Source organism: Dasypus novemcinctus, chromosome 14 (genome assembly GCF_030445035.2).
Source record: "Dasypus novemcinctus isolate mDasNov1 chromosome 14, mDasNov1.1.hap2, whole genome shotgun sequence".
In the NCBI taxonomy this organism is placed as follows: Eukaryota; Metazoa; Chordata; class Mammalia; order Cingulata; family Dasypodidae; genus Dasypus; species Dasypus novemcinctus.
In genome coordinates this window covers 66982652-67005714 of record NC_080686.1, presented here as the reverse complement: position 1 = coordinate 67005714, position 23063 = coordinate 66982652, and the positions used below count along the sequence as shown (strand labels likewise).

The 23063-nt window shown below is 33.2% G+C and overlaps 1 protein-coding gene across 50 annotated transcripts in view; it reads right to left on the bottom strand.

Moving 5' to 3' along the window:
* The window catches only part of RIMS2 (regulating synaptic membrane exocytosis 2), a 734990-nt gene that overhangs the window by 312028 nt on the left and 399899 nt on the right, over positions 1–23063 (bottom strand). For 25 of the 50 annotated variants that reach the window (XM_058275873.1, XM_058275894.2, XM_058275868.2 and 22 more), the window contains 4 exons: positions 20214–20261; positions 16635–16765; positions 12955–13126; positions 10900–11053 (listed from right to left, as the gene is read on the bottom strand). In XM_058275873.1, coding sequence (XP_058131856.1) covers positions 10900–11053; positions 12955–13126; positions 16635–16765; positions 20214–20261 — 505 coding nt within the window. The remainder of the gene's footprint in view (positions 1–10899; positions 11054–12954; positions 13127–16634; positions 16766–20213; positions 20262–23063) is intronic. The other 25 variants (XM_058275863.2, XM_058275872.2, XM_058275865.2 and 22 more) reach the window with 1 other exon arrangement.

The window sequence follows — 23063 nt, the reverse complement described above, 5'->3', positions numbered from 1 at the left end:
ATGACTTAGCATGACTACTGCTGGACAAGAGTTTGAGTTATTCTGACTCATAAAAATATGAGTTGGCAAATGGTTATCTTGTCATTCCAATAAGATGTGAAGAATTACCAAATAGGAATATGATTATCCAGAAAGAATTATGGCCTAAATGTAAATTAAATAACTAAACCAATAATTTATTGAATTCTTAGAGATTATGTCCAATAATTAGAGCTATAATATAAAAATCAGAATTGTTATAATTTCTATTTGCATTATTATTTATACTTATAAGGGATTATTTCTATGTTATCTATGTTTTATAATCAATTATATTCAATCTAAGCTGACCTTTCACTCTCTTGTAAAATTTGTAATTTCTTTCACTCTATTTTTCTTTTTATTTTACAATTTTAAATAAAGGACATTTTAACAGTTAAAAAAAAAGCCAATGAGGATAGATCACAGGATATGTGAAGATATCTCAATAAAACTGCTTAATAAACAAAGAGTTGTCCAAGACTAGTCATCAGATAGAGCAGCTATGTATAGCAGGGTAAACAGAGATATTGCAAGGTGAGGAATTTTGTTTGTTTTCTTTTTATTATTATTATTGAAATAATGACAATTCTCTAATAATTATTGAAGTGATGAATGCACAACTATGTAATTATACCAAAAGCCATTGATTGTACTTTAGGATGAATTTTGTTTTATTAATATGTACTAATAAACTTGATTTACTTAAAAAATATAATCGTAAAAGAAATATGTTTAAGGACAACACAGACCAAACAAATACAGGTGGAAACTGGTGATATGACTCTTGAAATAAAGAAAGCACGTATTTAACGAGGTTTTCTCTTGAGGGCAGTGGCTATTAGACAGACTGCATCGGAGTTTTAATTCATGGAAAAAGCTGCAGTCTTACAAGGCTGAAGTCAGAGCAGCCAAAACTGAGGGGAACATGCTAGAAATGAGGAAACGAGAGACAGCAGAGACCCAATTTTGCAAACTAAAGGCCCCTCAAATTCTTGGCTAAGTTTTAAACTGCAGAGGGAAAGACGAAAACAACAACAAAAAAAACTACCAGGAAATAGCCATAGCAGGAAGGATAAAAGAGCTACAGAAATTTCTTTCTTCTCCTTTCTTTCTTTTTCTCTTCCCCTCTTCTCCCCCTTCTCCTTCCTTCCTCTCTACTTTGACTTCTTCTTCCCTTTCTTCCTATCTTCATCCCTTCCTTCTGCTCTTTTGTGTTTTTTGGTTGGGCAAGCCATTGAGAGACCAGTATAGACACTAGCCTTGGTTTCAGCCTTGAAAGCAGTTTGCAGCTTCTCACCAGCATCTACAGAGAGACCTGGAGTGTGTTTTGTTTGTTTGTTCATATTTTTTTCTTCTCTAGTTTTCTTGATCTGGAGGACTGATAAAAGGGAGAATTAGATTTCCAGAGTGACCACAACACATACTCAGAATGTCCAGATCTCAATGAAGAAATTACAAAAAATACAAGGAGATATGGCCCAGTTCCAGGAAAAAAGAGAATTCAAATGAAACTATCCCAGAGAAACCAATCACTGGTAATACTAACCAAAGATCTTAGAAAAACTTTTAAAAGTACAATCAGAGGAAGCGGACATGGCTCAACTGATAGAGCATCCATCTACTATATGGAGGGTCCAGGGTTCGATCCCCAGGGCCTCCTGACCCATGTGGTAAGCTGGCCCACATGCAGTGCTGCCACACGCAAGGAGTGCTGTGCCATGCAGGGGCACCCCTGCGTAGGGGTACCCCATGCACAAGGTGTGCGCCCCACAAGGAGAGTCGCCCTGCATGAAAAAAGTGCAGATTCTCCAGGAGTGGTGCTGCACACACAGAGAGCTGAGGCAGCAAGATGACGCAACAAAAAAGAGACACAGTTTCCCAGTGCCGCTGGATAATGCAAGCGGATGCAGAAGAGCACACAGTGAATGGACACAGAGCACACAATGTGGGGGAAGGGGAGAGAAATAAATAAAATAAATATTTTTTTAAAAAAAGTACAATCAGTGAACAGAAGTAAAATATGGACAGTAAATAAAGAAATTCAGGAAAACAAACATGAACAAAATAATTTAAACAATAGGAATTACAAAAAAAAGAAGAAATTCTGGAGCTATTAGTAAAATGTACAGTAACTTAAATGAAAAATTCAACAGAAGGAAACAACAGCAGAATGGAGCAGGAAAAAGAATCAGTGCATTTGATTCTTGAATTGACCAGTCTCAGGAGCAGAAAGAAGAAAAATTAACAGATTCTGAGGAGTATGTGGGTCACTATAAAGTATATCAATATATACATTTTAGGAGTCCCAGAAAAGAGAGATGAAGAAAATTATTTGAATAAATAATGGCTGATAGTTTCTTAAAGCTGAAGAAAGGTAAGAATATATAAATCCAAGATGTTCAATGAACTCCAACCAGGATAAACTCAAGGAGAACTAAACCAAGATACCTTTTAATCAAACTGTTGAATGCCAAATAAGAAAAATCTTAAAAATAACAACAAAGAAGCAATACATCCATACAACAGATCCCTAAAAGATTAACTTCAAATTTCTCATTATAAACCATGTATACCTGTAAGCAAGGGGATGATACATTCAAAGTGCTGTAAGAAAAAAAAAAACTTAATCAAGATTAATATACCCATCAAAACTGTCCTCCAAAAATGAGGGAGAAATCAATGCATTTATTGGTAAACAAAAGTTGTGGTACTCTGTTACCACTACACCTGTCTTACACTTAAGGTTAAAGGTTCAACTTCATGTTGAAAGGAAAGGACACCAGACAGTAACTTAAAGCTGTATGAAGAAATAAAGATCGAAACTAGAGGTCACATTGTACTTATCAAAATGCAAGTAATATTGTATTTTTCATTTGCAATGGCAACTTTTACTTCTTTTATGGCTTAAAATTCAAGTGCATAAAAACAAATCATAAATCTTCGTTACTGGACACACAATATTTAAAGATATAATCTGCGAAAGAACAACGCATAGAAGAGGAGCTGAGAGATATAGAAATAGAGTGTGTGGAGGTTATTGATGCTAGTTTGGTATCAATACAAACCAAATTGTAACAGACTAAGGATGTTAATTGTAATCCTCACAGTAAATAAAAAAAGAATATCTAAAAATCTACACAAAAGGAAATGGGAAGTGATTCAAAATGGCTCATTACAAAAGATATCTAGATAAAAAGGAAAGCAGTAATGAAGGAAAGGAGTACCAAAATTGGTATAAGATATAAATAAAAACAGTTGTCAAAAAAGCAGAAGAAAGTCTTGCCTTATCAGTAGTTATCTTAAATGTAAATGGATTAAACTCACCAATCAAAAGGTAGAGATTGACAGAATGGATAAAGAAGTATCCTCTAACTAAATGGCATTAATTCCAGGAGTGCAAGGATGGTTTGACAAATGAATGTTAATCAAGGTAACATCCTATGTAAGTATAATGAAGGAGAAAAAAAGGTTATCTCAATAGATGCAGAAAGGGTGTGTAACAAAATACAGCATTCTTTCTTGATAAAATGCCTAGGAATAGAAGGGAAGATCCTTAACATGACCAAGGCTATTTATGAGAAATCTCCAGCTAATGCCTATTAAATGGTAAAATATTGAAAGCTTTCCTGTTATAATTTGTACCAAGACAAAATGACCACTTACACCATTGCAATTCACTATTGTACTACAATTCTAGCCAGAGCAACCAGACAGAAAGGAAATAAAAGGTATCCATATCGGAAAGGAAGAAGTTGTGAAATTGGAATGATAAATAATTTTACTAACCATCCCAATTTGCTTCAGCTTCCATTTTATTCAGGGAATTACAAAGAAGAAATAGAGGTTAACTGAAGCAGGCTGACATACCAATGATCCTTTGTTGTGCTGATAAAGACCCCTACCCCTACTTGGGAGGAAGAACTAACAACGAAATCAGGCTGACAAGAGCAAATTCTACTGATCTTCCGCAGATGTCCACAATATTTATACCAACATCCTGGTTGTTAATTAATGAACTGGGCTTCAAGGATACCCTGCCCAGACAGCCCACAGCCCCTGTAGTTCACATCGTCCTCATAGCACATGGAGCTCACATACTAACCATAATTCATATCCCCTTATCCTTCTCCATTCCCGACACCTTCCCTTTGTTTTAAGCAGCCATGTAAGCTTCTCCCCCAGCTCACTCCTTAAAGAGGAAACCTCTTTGGTGGTGCTCCTGCATTAATGCAACTTTGGCTCAATAAATTTGCTCTGCACCCCCTTTTAAAGTCTGCGCATTTTCAGCACAATGAAGTAAAACTATGTCTGTTTACTGATGATGTGATTTTACATGTAGAAAATCAAAAGAAATCTAAAAGAAAACTGAGAGGTAATTAACAAATTCAGCAAAGTGGCAGGGTAGTAGATCCACAAGCAAAAATCACTTGTGTTTCCATACACTAGCAACGAACAATCCAAAGATGAAATTATGATAACAACTACATTTATACTAGATTCTAGAAGTATAAAATATCTAGGAATATATTTAACTAAGGATGTGAAAGATTTGTACACTGAAAACTCAAAATGCTGCTGAAAGAAATTAAAGAAGACCTAAATAAATGGCAAAACATCCCATGTTCATGACTAGGGAGACTTAATATTGTTAAGATGGCAATACTACCCAGAGTGATCTACAGATTCAATGCAATCCCTATGAAAATTCCAGCTGACTAATTTGCAGAAATGGAAAACCTGACTCTCATATGGATCCTCAAGGAACCTCAAATAGCCAAAACAATTTTGAAAAAAATCAAAAGAAAACATGAAAGTTGGGTGACTCACACTTCCTGATTTCAAAATGTACTACAAAACGACATTAATCAAAACAGTGGGGTACTAGCATAAAGACTGAAAAACAGACCAACTGAATACAGGTTAAAGTCCAGAAATAGACACACATACTATGGCCAATTAATTTCAACAAGGGTTCCAATCACATATTTTGGAGAAGTAATAGTTTTATCAACAAATGGTGTTCAGAAAACTTGATATCCACATGCAAAAGAATAAAGTTGGACCCCTGTTGTATTAGTCTGCGAAAGCAGTACTGATGCAAAGTACCAGAAATTTCTTGGCTTTTATAAAGGGTATTTGTTTAGGGTAAAGCTTACAGTTACAAGTCTCTAAAGAGTCCAAATCAAGGCTGTTTTCTCACCAAAGTCAGTTGCCACATTTTGGAAGCAAGATGGTTGCTGATCTCTGCCTGGTCTCTCAGGTACTTCTTATCTGCTCAGCTGCTCTGTTCTCATAGGCTGCAAACTATCAGGCAACTGGCTCATCTCTCTTCCCAGGGCTTTAGTTGTTTCAGCCTTCTCTTTTCTGTCATGGAAGGATCGAAATGACCAAGTTCTCTCCTCTTCCATTAGTCTTCTTGAGTGAGTGTTCATTTATATAGACCCACTAAGGGGGCAGGGACTCAACCTGTGTCACACCTTACTGATGTGGTCGAATCAAAACCCTACTCTTAACAGGTAATTTAATCAATGACATCTTAAATTCAAAGGTATCACACCCAGAGGAATAGAGCAGTTCACAAACACAATCTTTCTCTTTTTGGGATTCAAAAATAATCTCAAACTGCCACACCTCCCTCACACTATATACAAACAAATATTAACCCAGAATGGACCAAGGATTTAAATATAAGAGCTAAAACCATAGAACTCTTAGAAAAAAATATAGGAGCAAATATTGGGATTCAGCGATAGTCTCTTAGATATTATTAATACACAAAAAGCATGAGCAACAAAAGAAACAATAAACTATTCTTCATAAAAATTAAAAACTATTGTGGATCAAAGGTCATCAAGAAAGTAATAAGACAATCTATAGAATGGGAGAAAATAGTTGCAAATCATAAATTGGATAAGGGCTTAATATCCAAAATATATAAAAAAACATTTACAATGTAACAACAAAAGATAACCAAATTTAAACTATGGGCAAGGGTCTTGAACATACATTGTTCCAAGGAGGATATACAAATGGCCAATAAGCATATAAAAAGATGCTCAAAAAACATAGCAATTAGGGAAATGGAAATCAAACCCACAATGAGATACTACTTCCCACCACAAGAACGGGTATTATTTAAAGGTACTGGAAAGGATGCAGAGAAATTGGAAATACAGAGCCTTGTTAGTAAATGTAAAATGGTACAGCTGTATATGGAAAGTTAGACAGCATTTCTTCAACAGCTAAATACAGAATTACCATATGATCCCATAGTTCCACTCCTAGGAATATACCCGAAGGAAGTAAAAACAGGTTTGCAAACAGATACTTGAACATTGATATTCATAGAATCATAATTACAATAGCCAAAATGTGGAGACAACCCAAATGATCATCAATAGTTGAATGAATAATCAAAATGTTGTATATAAACAAACAAGATTATTCAGCGACAAGGAAAACTGAAGTTCTGATACATGCTGTAAGATGGGAGTTCTTGAAAACATTATGCTGTGTGAAATTAGCAAGGCACATAAAGACAAATGTTGTATGATATCACATACATGAGATATCTATAAATAGCAAATTTGAAGGGACAGAAAGTAGATTAGAGGTTACCAGGGAATGGGACAGAGAGGGGAAAAGGAGCTTTTGCTTGGTGGATACAGAGTGTTTGTAAATAAAAATTAATTTAAAATAAACTGATAAAATTTGTGACTATGTGTGATACTTTGCCATCTAAAAAAGCAACCTTACTTCTCTATTTATTCATTTTAACTATTTGAACTCATGGTTACAGTCTTGATTATATATTTTCAAAAAGGTTTAATCAATCAGTCTTAGAAATATTCACTGTTCTGCCCATCTTTTGTTAATGTAAAACTAACATAAGCTGGGATAAAAACAGGTATGAGTAGCCTGAAGTTAAATAACAATGTTGTAGGAAATGGTACTTTCTTATTAAACTTTGATTTTTTTTTTTTAGGTACTAGTGGCTGGACATTGAACCCAGGACCTTGTATGCAGGAAGCTGGCACTCAACCACTGATCTACATCGGCTCCCCTGATTTGTTTTTTTTTGTTTGTTTGTTTTGCTTGTTGTTTGATTTTGTTTTTTTTAGGAGGCTCAGGGAACTGAACCTATGATCTCCCATATGGGAAGCAGTTGCTAAAATCACTTGAGCCACATCTGCTCTCTTTAATTTCTGATACCTTAATTACTTTCAGGATTTTGGAGCTATGAGTCTATGGCCCTTTCTATAGATGTTTTAATACATTTATACAAATGGCCGTATTTTGGCACATACAGAAATATTAGTACAGAGAAAAGTCATATACTTCAAATATTTATACCAATTCTACAGTTGGGAAACCATTCAAGGCCTATGTAATCAAACTTGCCTGGACTTTCATCTCAAATAAGATTTTTTAAAAAATATTTTGACATTAAGATAGGTGAAATAATTGTTTTAGAATGATTTAAAATATTTCCTTATATATTAATAAGAAGCATAAACTACTAATGTCCATGTAAATGAATTACTGCTTTAAACTACAATATTAAAATGGGAAATCCTATGTGGGGAAAAGGAATTCCAATATTACTATTGATTTATTTGAAATACTTTTAAATATCCATGCACATTCCATAAACTCATAGTGTCAAATTGATGCTCAAAGTGTCAGAGGTTGAATACCAAAACATGCTATTAGATAGATAAAGGGAATAAATAAGAGGTTATTATACACTTTTTTTTTAAGATTTATTTTTTATTTATTCGCCCCACCCCTGCCCCACCAGTTGTCTGCTCTCTGGGTCCATTCGCTGTGTGTTCTTCCGTGACCACTTCTATCCTTATCAGCGGCACCAGGAATCTGTTTCTTTTTGTCACATCATCTTGTTGTGTCAGCTCTCCGTGTGTGCGGTGCCGTTCTTGGGCAGGCTGCACTCTCTTTCACACTGGGTGGATTTCCTTATGGGGCGCACTCCTTGTGCGTGGGGCTCTCCTATGCAGGGAACATCCCTGCATGGCATGGCACTCCTTGCGCGCATCAGCACTTAGCATGGGCCAGCTCCACACAGGTCATGGAGGCCCAGGGTTTGAACCGCAGACCTCCCATGTGGTAGGCGGACGCCCTATCCATTGGGCCAAGTCCGCTTCCCTATTGTACACTTTTGATTACAAGTTCATACATATGTTCCACCAAATAGGTTAAGGATCATGATCTTTGCCAATATGAAACATAATAATAAAGTAAAATATTTACTTTCTCCATGGAGAAAAAAACATAAAGGAGGTTTATGTCATTAATGAATTTTTAAAATAATTAGTTAATTATTGAATTACTCATAGCCTTACTTATATCTGCCATTGATGAGGAATATGTCCTGAGCAAATGTTAATGTCTTTGATTTTCTTATTATTTCTAAGAGTTCTTTTCCAGTCTTTATTTCTTTCTTTTATACATATACAGAAGCCTACACATTAGTAATAAATCATGATAATATTTTAGGGGTAAAATACAAATTTTAGCCACATGTTCAAATACTGAAAATTAATTTTATTAGTGTTCAGTTGGTAGATAGTGACAAGACTGACATAATACAGCATAAAACCACTATATCACCAATGGGTAAATTTAATACTATTAATGACTACATAACTGAAGAACCGTTTCTGAGATGCAGAATATGGAAAGTTATAAAGTCATGACATGAAAATCCATGGCACATACAGATAACTAGAAAGTACTGCATTCTCATTTCCCTCCTTTACACTATTCCTAATTAGGTAGGAAGGAAAAAAAACAACAAAAAAAAAATAGGTAGATTTAAGAGTTTTGGCGATTGAGAGTCCTCAAATACACTTCTTATTGCAACAACTACTGGATTAAATGGAGTAAAGGCCAGTATGAGAATGAAGAGCAATGCTGGTTAGCATTAGTAGCCTATAAACTTGAGGCTCTAAGAATTAGTACATACTGAATTATATTAGTAACCTTTATGTAGTAACTCATCACCCTATAATATTATTAGGGAGAATATATAGTAAGTAAATAACAGGGGCCAAAAAGAGTAGATATTTTAAAATCAGCCTACATAAAGTTCATCATTATATTATAATTATTACAACAAAGGATATTATTAATGGCATTTGCACATAAAATTCATTGTTATAATTATTACAACAAAGAATATTATTAATTGCATTTGTACATGGGGTGGGTGGGTGTTTACTCTGTGGGGAGACTGAAAAAAATGAATGCTGTAGAATTAGTTTGCAACTAATACCTAGTGTAAATACAATTCTAGTTATTAGAAAGATTATTTTATAAAAGAGTGAAGATAATTCTCTAGGCTGTTCTCTTATTAACCAAATAGCCCATAGGATCAATCTTTTGCTCTAATTCTCTACTTATCAAGCAGTCTTCTCATATAATTTAGCTCCCTATTCAAATGGAAGGGTATGATCATATAAATAATAGCTATATGTTATCTTTTCAGCTATACTTTCCATGATTAATAACTAATATCATACATGCTTATTAATTTATACTTCTAAAATTGGTTAATATCAATCAATCTTCCAGCACTTGACAAAAATATTACTGAATCTGGAAAATGTTGACCTCTTGAAGATAAAAACTACTGCATAATAATATCCAAAGCAGAAAGGACCCCCTCACCTTTTAATAATAGATCCATCAGACAAAAAAAAAACAAAACAAAACAAAAAAACAAACTGAAACTGAGTTGTGGGGACAAGAGCCAATAACATCATTTTTCAATCTGGAAAACATTTCTGAGAGTTTCCTTAAGATTCTATGGATTGACTTAATTTTATTTTATAATTTGGATTATGTATAATCCAGGGTAAAATAAAAAATATAGTAACAACAATAATGACATTAGTTTATAACTGTGAGAGCACTTAATTCTTTTTTTTTAAAGATTTATTTTTATTTATTTATCTATCCTCCCCCACCCCAGTTGTCTGTTCTGTGTCCATTTGCTGCGTGTTCTTTGTCTACTTCTGTTCTTGTCAGCGGCACTGGCATCTGTTTCTTTTTGCTGCGTCATCTTGCTGCGTCAGCTCTCCGTGTGTGCTGCGCCATTCCTGGGCAGGCTGCACTTTCTTTGGCACTGGGCAGCTCTCCTTATGGGGTGCACTCTTTGGCAGGGGGCTCCCCTACACGGGGACACCCCTGCGTGGCATAGCACTCCTTCCACACATCAGCACTGCGCATGGGCCTGCTCCACATAGGTCAAGGAGGCCCAGGATTTGAACCGCGGACCTCCCATGTGGTAGACAGACACCCTAACCACTGGGCCAAGTCCACTTCCCTAGAGCACTTAATTCTTATAACTACCTTGTAATATAAGCATTATTATTTCCATTTTATAAATGAGGAATGTGAGACATAGAGATATGACATAACTCAAGGGAGAGAATCAAGATTTAAATTCTCATTGGTTGGAGATCAAAACCTCATGGTCAATAATTATGTTATACCTGCTATTTGGGATAATAAAGGCAGAAATCATAACCTCAAGTATATATAGTCATCTGAACAAACTCTTCTACATTAGCTATTTCATTCCTATATTTCAGATTCTAAGAGCTCAGATTTAAAAATAACTAGGCTTCATTTGTGGTCATACGATGTAAAACACAACCAGAATCACTTTCTTATTGTGAGGAGGAATGAGTCATTTTAATATATCAAACCATTTAAAAGCTTCAATAGCTTGGCACACTAATAGATGCCTATTATTATCTATTATTATCCATAATGTTACCATCAACTCTGTTTCATATATATCATTTAAGATTGGGAAAATTTAATAAAGATATTGTGAATGAACTATAAACTTACTTTGCAACCTTCGTGTTGGGCTCTCTCCATGGAGTTGTCGTCGTGGCATATATGGAGAAGGGTGGGGAAGTGGCAATGAAGAGACATCATGGGTCTGAAGTTTGTACCAATGTGGCTCATCATCTAATAATGCTGTTTCTAATTCAATTAAAATCTAAAATCCCAAGAGAAAAAGGACTGTTAAAATATACAAATAGTATAGAAATGTTCCTAAATAATCATTCATAACATTCATATAAATAAAATTCATAACAATGATCATTATAAAAGTAAAGCTGTTAAATACACATATACATTCACACATATACCCATATCATTAGTTAATCCCCACATTAACCTTAAATTACATGTTACTATTATACTTAATTGGATGAAGAAGAAACAAATTGAAGCATAATAAGTTTGTTCAAGTACATAAGGCTAGAAAGTTGTAGTGTGAAGAATGCAGGCAGCTGGCTCTAGAGTCCTTGCTCCTAACAACTGCTACTGCTCCTAACAACAAATTTATAAGATTTTCATTCTTCAATTTCTTAGCTAACAATATTCAGTTTGACATTTCTATGGATCATTTTTTCCATAAGATTGCCATATTTACTCAGGAAAACCAATCACTTTGAAAAACTGAAAGTGGATAACTTAGTGTGCTGACAGCTGGGGTAACTGCTTTCCACGTTGCGCATCTCTAATCTATTTTCCACATTAAAGCTAGAAAGATTTTTCTCAAGTGCAAATGCAATCAGGCCATTCTGTTTATAAAATCCTTGATTGGTTCTCATGCCACACGATAAAATCCCAACTTCTTAATAAGAAACATTAAGGGGATGATCTGGTCCCGGTTTAATCTTCAAGCCTCACTTCTCATCACTTTCTCTTCCAATGTTAATCCAGTTGCTGATGATCCCCTCACTTCTTATATCTTGCTATTCTCTCTGAAGGAAGGAGGAATTTCATTCCCTTTACTTTGCTGAACTCTCCTTTCTTTGTAGAGTTTTCCCTGGCCACCTTTCATCCTCTTTACAACATAGGATGTATTTCTCTTGCATTATACAATTTGTGATGCTATATACGTGCTATATTATAATCACCTAGTCATTTGTCTCTTTCCTCAAAGGATTGGAAATTCCTTAAAAAAATTAATATGCCTTTTTCACCTTTTTCAAAAAGTAAACTTTATTTCAACTTTAAAAATAAAATAACAAACAAAAAGCAACTCAAAAAATTATGGAGGCATTAATTTAAAAATTCTCCAGGCACATTTATCTTATTAAATACTAAAATCAAACACAATTGTTTCTCCAGTATTCAGAAAGATAAATAAGTGAGCACAGATTGGTTAAACGACATGACCTAAGTTTCTTTGTTAAAGAAGATGAAGAAAAAAAGGCTTGGTCATATTTATATATCATAAAATTAAATCCTATATTCTTTTTTTACTTTCAGCCTTGATATACCTATCCTGCAAAAATATTACAATATTACAGTTAACTATAGTCTACCAGTTATATTAGTTGTATTTTTCCCATATTCTTAACACCCTGTAATCGAGGAACATTTTATTAACCACAATCCTCATCTACCACCAAAATCACTATGTTATACAGTCCCTAAATTATCCTCTAGCTGTCTTTCAATACTTTATCTTTAATGCTTCAGTTCCCAGCACAATGCCTGCCACATCATAGGGCTTAAAAATATCCATGAATATATTACTGAACTCCTACTGGTATAGTTGGTTCAGTAACCTACCATGATGTACACAAAACTATAAAGAAAAGCAATCTATTTGTGAAACACAAGCCAACCTTTCATCACTCAACCCAAGATTTCTATAATAGGAATAAACATGAAAAATTGTCACAGAGTATTTAGAATTATTGATTTTTTATGATTTTTATGGCATCAGTAACTTTTGTCTTAAAAACAGTAAATTCATTTCATTAAAGAAATTATGCTTACTTTTCAGATATTCAAAATATAAAATTGTACTGACAATAATATAAACAAAAGTATCTAGGATATCATGAATAAGCCTCAATTTAAAATAATTCCAGATACCTCTCCTAAAAATTCGCTTTCTTCCTCTCGAACTCGAGCTTGATCCCAAAGGGTAATCTCCAGCATTCGTTCCCTAAATTCTCTTCGGTGGACTGGAGAATAAATGAATGTTTGGTTCCATTTGGGTTCCAATGTTTTCTTTACCGTTTTAGTTCTTCTCTTGTTTTTATCACTATAAAAAATTGGAACATATGAACTTAAATCTGTTAAGTTTTGCACTAAAATTTGTTAATTTAAAATTTCTCAGGAGAGAAGTCAAGTGAACTTTTACCACAAATTTACCATAAAATTAGAAATACTGCCATCTTTAAAAATACTATTATATATGCCTTCATAATAGCAGATATCAATACATCTGAAAAGTTTCCATGATAGATATTTGAAAATGTAATCTTTCTCAAAATTTAAATAAAACCTGATTGGGGAATCTTACCTCTAAAAAATTTTAACATATTGCTTGGTTAGAAACCTTTAAAATGGTAATAAACCAGTAACATTGCATAATACTATAACTCTGAACTATCTAACTCTTATTTTACAAAAATTCTAGCATTATTTAAAAAATTGTGAGTGTTGCTGTCTAATTCAAGAAGGATTTATACTGAAATCTGAAAGGGAATAAAAGAATAAGCATGGGGAAGTAGACGTGGCTCAACTGATAGCGCGTCCGTCTACCATATGGAGGGTCCAGGATTTGATACCCAGGGCCTCCTGACTTGTGTGGTGAGCTGGCTGCCGTGCTGCCATGTGCAAGGAGTGCTGTGCCACACAGGGGCACCCCTGCGTAGGGGTGCCCCATGTGCAAGGAGTGCATCCAGCAAGGAGAGCCGCCCCATGTGAAAAAAGCGCAGTCTGCCTAGGAGCAGTGCTGCACACATGGAGAGCTGATGCAGCAAGATGACACAACAAAAAGAGACGCAGTTTCCCAGTGCCACTTAACAATGCAAGCTGACACAGAGGAACACACAGAGCAGACAACGGGGGGGGGGAGGGGAGAGAAGTAAATAAATCTTTAAAAAAAAAAGAATAAGCACGAACTTCCTTTTAAGGGGTGAAAATAAGTTCTCAGACTATGACTATTTTAGAAGAGATTTCTATGCTTCGGTAGGTAGGAGAGGGGCCATAAAATCACTTAAGTTCCTTGAAACCTAACATATATGAGTGCAATTTAGTATTTACCAAAGTTCCAACCCATAAAGAACTATGATAAAAATCTTATCTACAGCAAATTAAATAAAAGTATATGAGTTTTATTTTTCCTGAAATATAACTAAAGCCATCAGAATTAAATCGTGCTGTATAAGTCAAACACTGAAAAGGGGTTAAATTATTTAAAAACTAAATATCAATAAGCATGCTGTAGAAATATTTCTCAAACAGCAGCCTAGTGATAATAAAATATGCAATTGATCTCTAAAAGCATAATTAAATTCCTGGGAATGTAGTTACATTTTTTATAAAATCTAACCCAAAACTTTTCTATTTATTTGTATACATTACCCATACTTTTGTTCTGATGAAGCAAAATCTAGGTCTTCATTTAATTCTATTTAGTAACAACATGCAAAGATAGTATGTTAACTCAAAATAAAACAAGTTTACTTCAGAATGTATAAAGCAGTATATAGTATGCCCAGTTATCTTTTAGAGTATATAGTACATTATTTAGAAAATAATTTTTCGAATTGGTTAACTGACATTCTAAACTAAACCTCTTGATACAGCCTCACTTGCCCCTCCAGGAATTCTTATCAATAAAAAGGTATCAATGGTTTTCTTAGGTACACCTATTGAAGCAGTTTTTCTACAAGAAAAATTATCAAGAAAAAAGAAATAATTCATACCAAATAGTTTTTTATTCATGTAAAAAAGTTTCATATGATAGTATTACTGTTTCTGAAGTAACAAGACAATCCTTTTCTTGATTAAAGATAAAACCCTGACACAATCCAGTCAACAAAATAAGCTGCAAAATGTAACTATTCTGCAAACTCCTGATAATGACCAAGAAAGCTCAGTTGAGAGATAATTTGAGAAAAAAATATGCATATGTTCCTCACCTTCTTTAGTCTTGGGAAAAAACAAAACAAAACACTATATCTGTAATATAAGAGGAACTTCCCTTCCATTTTAGGTCTATGCAACCTATTCAGAAAGTAGGGAGGGAGATTATGCAAAATAAAATAAAACTAAAGAAAAATAATCAAGAAAGAAATTCAGCAATTTGGAAAACTGTTTACATCCTTAAAAAATAAATATTTCTCTTCAAAGGTTGGAGTGAGTATAAACTCAAGTTAAATGTGTGTATAGAGGCATAGTTGGAAATGAGGATTTTCTGCAGTTTTTACACTGGCATTCTCAGGAAGCTTAGTAAAGCAGGTGTGCTCTAAGAAGTTCAGTGACTTGGCTACTGTGATGATGGAGTAATCTGGCTGTGGTATATGCCATCCAACTGAAGTTTAGGCTAGATTTAACAGTTCTAGTTATCAATGCCTTTTCTTCCCCTACAGTTCGAAGTATATCCCTCTCCAAAATACAACCCAAATTGTTGAACAACTTTCTTCAAGCGAAGCTTATAAGATAACATTTTATAGCAAACAGTTTCTAATGACTTTAGATGTCATATCACCTAGACATATTGAGGGATGTATTTTACAACTTTTCACTTCAAAATATGTACAAATAAAATGTAAAGCCTTTATTAACTGCCCATTTCCTTTATTTTATCCTTTTCTTTGCTGAGATTGTTGTTCAGATGATACTAGGCATCAACTTAACCCTTGTGACTCTCTATTTGAACTAAGTAACTGAAAATGAGGGTGTAAATGTAGTCTAAATATGATTTAAGAGTACATCTGTGGCCAGTCACTCCTACCCTGAGAAAAAATGGCCAGACCTAGAGACTTCAGAGCACTGCCCTGGACTGTAAGGATGGAGAATAGCTGGGGAAAAGGTAACTAGTGCCATTACTTTCTACTTTTTCCATGAAGCCTATTAAATAGACTCTTAGTTTTTATGTTACTGAGATTAAGAGGTATTTGAGAATTTTTGATAAGCCATGTCTTCAATCTTAATTAATGTATTTAAATTAGGGGGAATAATATCATTCATGCCAATTAGAACAGACAAACGCAAATGTTGCTTACAGAAGTTGATTCTGAGCCCAGTGAGAAAAGTTTCCTTGACAATATGGAGCAATGAAACAGAAAGCACACTAGGTAATTTTATAGAATATAGAAAAGTAATAACTTGGTAATGGGAGGTAGAAATTGTAGAAGAAAGTGATGAGTCCTTTTAATTCCATTTCCAGTCTTTTTTTTTTTTTTTTTGCCTATATAGTTTGTGTTAAAATTGTATTTGATTTAAAGGGGAATAATTTTTTATGATTTTGATAAAAGAAAACATACATTATTTAATAAACAATCCATACATGTCTAAAATAAAGGGTCAACAAAACTATAATAGAAAAATATTTGATACCAGTTTTTAAACAATCTGATTAAAGTATTTACTAATACATACTATTTTGATTCTTAAAAATCACTATTTATGCTAAACTTCACAAATACCTGACTGGTATGACATAGAAAAATAAATGATAAAGAACTGAAATAATAATCATTGCTATTAACATTTTCCACTCATTTTCAAGAGCATTTAATCTTGTTTCATATCCCTACCTTCTGTCTGGAAGAAAGTAAATTTTAACATAAGGATTCCTTGGCCTCCCATCTTCCCTGGAAGGGAGATCTTTCGCGCCCAAAATTGTAACTATTAATTGGTGGCCAACCTTGTCAAACCATAGCTTTATCTGAAAAAGCAAGAATATACATTATCAGCTCAAATATTTACCACCATAGCATAATGTTCATATTCCTAATCTCCACCCTAATCCTTTATACTAATATTAGCACAGAATATATATTTCATTTAGTAAACAGTTGTTAATTAAACTAAAAGGATATGCTATAATAACTTCAATGAACGGAGGAATCAATTTACTATTTCAGTTTGATTATGGAAACATGGGATTTTTGTGTGTTATCCTAATTTTCTAATTATCATACACACAGTAACTAAGGACTTTATGTACTCAACGATTGCTCTCTATCATTCTTTATGCAAGAATCAATGTTGTTCACTTTGGTTCCCCTATAATACAAAGTTCAGAATAAGTGCTTACAATGAATAGAATAGAGGGGAGCAGATGTAGCTCAGTGGTTTAGTGCCTGCCTCCCATGTACAAAGTCCCAGGTCCAATACCCAGTAACTCATTTAAAAAAAAAAAAGAATTCAGTAGATAGTAACTTGTTTGCATGGCATTCATAGGGGATATTTTAAAGCAAATGTTTCATTTTATTCCATAGCAAAAGACATCTTGATGATTATAAACCAGGGGCATACTAGCAGCATTAGTAGACATTTTGAGTCTGTATAGTAAGTTCATCTTCTGTAAATTTTTCTTACACAGGCATAAAGTCTCTTTTTTTCTTATGTGAAGCAAATGTATCACATCCTTAGAGTAATAAGGGGACATTTTATAATTTGAGATGAGAGAATCTGAATAATTGCCCTATGTCACAGTTAGGGATTAGAACTTCACATTCAGTTGCTAAATCCACTTCATTTAACAATTATCACCTCCTACATAGAAATATCTCACCCCACACCTAGCTAACTGATTTCTATGTCAGGATTTATGAGACTATGGTTCTGCCCCACATCTTGGTTCAGAACTCAGCCATTTCTGACCACTATCCTGGAACATAAATTGAACTGGAAATTTATAAATTGAGACTAATAAATAAAAAGCAATACTGGTTTTATAAAAAACACTAGTAGCTCAGTTCCAGTTGCAACAGGGCTGTTGAATTCCTCACATTCTCTCTTAGAAAATGAAGGGAGGAGTAAGACTTTTGAGTTTGAAAAAGATAACCGATGGCTCAGAAGAGTACACAAACTTATTTACATCTATTTCATTTTTTTTTTGCCCAATGTAACTAGCCCTCTTATAGGAATAATAGTAAAATATATCAAAAACTTAAAAATCCTACCTACTAATCTCCATGCTGTTTTAAGTCTGTTTAAGCAGGTATTATCTTGAAAAAAGGTTTTATTATAGAGCTACCAGGTGCAAAGAGACCCTAGGAAAGTTTTTTCAAAATATGGTTTACAAACTCCCTACATCAACATTATTTGGCTTATTAATTTAAAAAGTACACATTCCTGGGGCCCACCTCTCACCTACTGAATCAGAACAGGGCCCAGGAATTTTCATTTTGGTAAGTCCTCTAGGTGACTCTCATGTATTTAAAGTATGGAAATCACTGCTTTAGAGTAAGGGATAAACAATCTGAAAAATTTCTAACATTTTTAAGGAAACAACTCAAATAATTGCTTGCTAGCAATATTAGAACATAGATATAGATAAGGATAAGAGGGGGAGAAAGATGCTAAACTATTCTGGCAAAAAAAAAAAAAGAAGACATGAGGGAGAAGCAAAGAACGAAATGCAGGGCTGTCTCACTGCGTATGAGGTGAAACAGAGATGTCAGGTAGCATCATGGTTGTAAAATGTATAACCGAAACTGTAATAATTGCTATGGCATTCTCCATTTTGTAAGAATAGGCTTTATTTTTTCCATATTAAAAATCCTTCTCAGATTCTCAGGATCATACCATGATCCTCAAAGAAAAAAGTATTTTGAAACAATTTTTATGATGATTAGAATAAACTCATAATTGCAGCAAATTATTGATTTCTGTAAGAATTTTTTGAGGGGTAAGACTGAGCACTTGTTGCAATCTCTGGAGGCAAATTTTTTTCTTTATATCTTTATAGTTAAGCATTTGAAGTATACATTTCAATAATTACATGAAGAGCATTTTTTTTCAGATTTTCTTAAACCATGGATACAAAAAAGATTACATTAATATTATTTATCTCTCAAACCAATAGCTATTAAGCATATAGCCTACATAATTTACTTGACAATTTATTAAATTATACTTTACAAAAAGTAAAATAATTTAGGTAAGAAATAGGTACATTTTAATTTTATGGGTTATGTGATCAAAATTATACTTTTAAAAAATTGTTTAAAATTGTGCAGTTGATAAACAGCTTTAATTCTATTTCATAGTACTGGTAAAGGCTTTGCATTGAAGTTTTTAATAGCTATCCACTTTGCAACTTCAAAACAAAATTATTTTATTAGTTAATTTACTTCATCATGTTTCTAAATTTATCTGTGCTTTTAAAACATATCTGTTGATTCCTCCAAAATATAATACATATAGCCTTACATTTCCAGATCTGACAACTTTTTTATTTACCTGAATTTTCTTAATAAAATCTTGGTACCATTTTAATTGTTTTAATATAATTATCATTATGGCTTTACCATGAAACCATTTCAATTTTCCTAACAGGAAAGCTAAATATTTTACACTATATAATATTAACTAGAGAAGCTTAATTTAAATTTAAATATTAAACAAAATTGGTATTTTTCAAAATAAAATTTAAAAAGAACATGCAGCAAAGCAAGGAAAGCATAATACTACTTTTTTGAAAACTATATTCACATTACTTTATTATATAAGGATTTCCTAATGAAAAGAGGCAAACAACTTGTACCCAAGTATTATAGTTAAGTTAAATGGAATTACAATGAAAAAAATGTGAATCAAATAAATCCAACACATTTTATTTGGATTTGTGATTTTTTTAAATTGAAGTAATAAACTTTCCAAAAGTTGAATCTTATATCTACTATGTATAAAATTAATATTTTAGATAAGGTACAAATGTATTTGCCAGTTTCCTAAGGAGTTATTGCTTGGAAAATGCAAGAAAATGTAGATGTTAAGTGATATAATGAATGATTTAAAGAGACAGCAACTATAGTGTAATAATGGAAAATAGCAATAACATAGCATTAGCTATTACCATAAACATTACAGGTACAAGTGGAATCTACATTAAATCTACATTAAATGCCACTCTGAAACCACTGTGTTTATGTATTTGGTTCATCACATAAAATCACTAACAAAGTTTGTCTCTTTAAATTTTTATTCAGTATTTTAATCCCCATGCAGAATTTTACAAGCTGGCTCAGAAAATGATTTGAAAGTCAATACTATGGTTTGGAGCAACATACCAAAAAATGTTTTCCTACTAAGCATTTTCCAAAAACATACAAATAAGGGTTAAAGCACAACTTTAGTTTCTATCAGGCAGACAAGGCCTTTACCTGAACCCTAGGAACAAAAGGCGTTGTTCTTCTACTAAGGCTTTGGCTCTGGTAAGCAAAATTAAAGAAAAAAGCAATAAAACAAAACCAAAAAGGACAACACGCTGGAACTAAAAGACCAAAAGTAAAAACAAACACATACAACTATCCCTTAAATACATTTTTTCCATTGACAATATTAATCTAAATTAAGTACTTCAATGTAATGAATAAACTAATTTTGCCAAAATGCTAAAATATATGCAAACTATATAAAATATTAGAAATCACTTAATCAGAGTTTTAAAATGTAGTCAATATAATAGAAGTTAAGACCGCATTTAAAATAACATATTCAGGACTTTAATTTCTGAAAGAATGATTGTAAACATCCCCCAAGGGTCAAGAAATTCAGGGTTTTAACCTTAAATGCTACATGGGAAAAAAAACCATAGTTCACAAAGAAGTTAGATAAAAATGTATCATAGAAGTATCTGTAACCCCTTCTGTGCTAGTAATCGTGTGACTTCTCCAAAATAATGTCCAAAAAATATTAGTCAAGTTGGTTTTAAAATTTCTTAAAGGAATAAACACAGTAAGATAAAAGTTCATTGGAATGTACTAGATTAATTACTTGATTAATACATTATGAATCCATACTAGGTTCTAGTATTTAGACACCATGTTCATACATTTATTATATACCATGAGATAACACAGTTCATTGCTAGTCATACCTATTAATGATAATAGCGCACTTCTTTTTATTTATAGTTTTTTGTTGTTGTTGTTTTTCCATGCCTTTCAATTTCATTGCCCTGTGATATTCCCAACAACTCCTGAAGGTAGTTGCTATTATCCCCAATTTATAGAAGAAGAAACAGACTTATAAAAGGGAGAGATAATTCGCCCATACTCAAACAAAGAGCAAGACAGTATAAAGGCAGGAAAAAGAACTACTTGGGACTGAATCACTCTGTTTCTCGGAATAAAACCAAGTTTATTTTACCTTCTGACTTTGTTGTTACTGTTTGTTTTCATTTTGAAACAGTTTCCTAAAGAGAACACTCTAATTGGGATATATTGTATCTTTATTCATGCACGCCAATAGTTAAATCATGAACAAAATCAAATGCATATCTCTGAGTTTGGGAATGGGTGTCAAGACATTTAATTCTGCTTCCTTCACCTATAATTCATCCCATCCCTCACACTTCTCATGGATGCTTCTCTTGTCTAATTCAGAATCATTAGTAAAAGCTTCTTACTTTTCTACTAATGAAATCAGACAATGGATACTAAGTGGACTTTTGCCCAATTCAATTAACATCAGACAGACTCTGTGTAAGACATAAATATAAGCACAAATAAAAGAGGTAGAAGAATCATGTGTGGGAAATTATAAATGAGTCTAACTGTGTTACAATGGGGAAAGAAGTTGTCATATATTCCAAGGTAAAGCCCACCAACAGTTCCTTCCATCTGCCCCATAAAATCTAAGCCCCTCTCAATCTGAGGTAGAGTGGACATCACCATCCCAAAATCTCAAGGTTGAGGAATGAACAAACATAAGGGGAGAATACAACCATGATTAAAGTAAACTTATAAATATTGTAGTAATGGAAGAACATGTAACATTCACATAAAGATAGTGGTTACCAGAGATTATGACCGGAGGAGGAGGCAATAACAGGTGGAAAATAGGGTATTTTTAGTGCATTGGAATTAAGTGTAAACAACAATGTAAACTATGGATCTTGGCTAGTAGCAATGCTTCAATATTAATTCATCAATTGTACCAAATGTACCACACTATTGTAAAATGTTATTAATAGGGGAAGAGGCGGGGGAAGGAAGGAGTGAGGTATATGGGAATCCCTTATACTTTTGGTGTAACTTTTCTGTAATCTAAAACTTACTTAAAAATAAAGTTTATTATATGAAAAAAGGTGCAAATATAAAACCCAAAGGAAAACAGATCTTAAGAAATAAACAAGATCACTCATCTTCTCTCACTTTCGCTCCAAAAAACCAAGGCACTCACAAATCTAAGTTGTATTCCTTTCTGTGTGGAGACATTCCCAAATGAAGAGAAAAATGTTCATAGGTTGAATTTATTCTTGATGTCTGCATAAGCCTAGGTGGATAATTCTTTAGCAAATGGAGGAGACGATATATGAAAATCAGAGATAACTAGGCATGCCAAAGGAAGGAACTGATTAAGCACTCTATTTTTGAAATAGATTTTATTTTACCAGCCCTCTCACCTATTCTACCTGTTTTAGACCAAAAATATCAAGGGCCACGTAAGAATTTTAAAGTAAATATCACGTCGTAAAATAAAAGATTTATTTTAAATGGAATAGTATTTAAAAATATTTAATCCTTTAAGCCAAATACGTTTTCATCTTTTAAAATGGCCTTAAGCAAGAAATTTAAAAATTTCTGAAATCAACCTTCTAAAATCTATGGCAATTTATATCTTACCTTTATCCATGAGTTTATATATTAAATGTGGCTACAAACACTTTTATTTTGGTAGTTTTAACAAAGAAAACCATTAGGAATGGTGAAGTACTATGGGTATCTTCCTAATGTGTAGTTAACATTATATAATTTAACACTTATTTTAAGCATGAAAGATGTGATCTCTATAATAAATTCAGGGTTCATACAATTAAAGAATTGTATACCACAATTTAGGCTGCATTTTTAAGATGACTTCCTACAATTTACTGCACTATTGTCTTTAGGACATGTTTTTTCAGGCAATGCATCTGGAATAACAAAGTTGTGATTATGAAGTATAAAAGGTAATAGCTCAAAGAAAAAACTTTCATTTTCAAAAGCTTAAAGTTTTAAAGTTTCTAA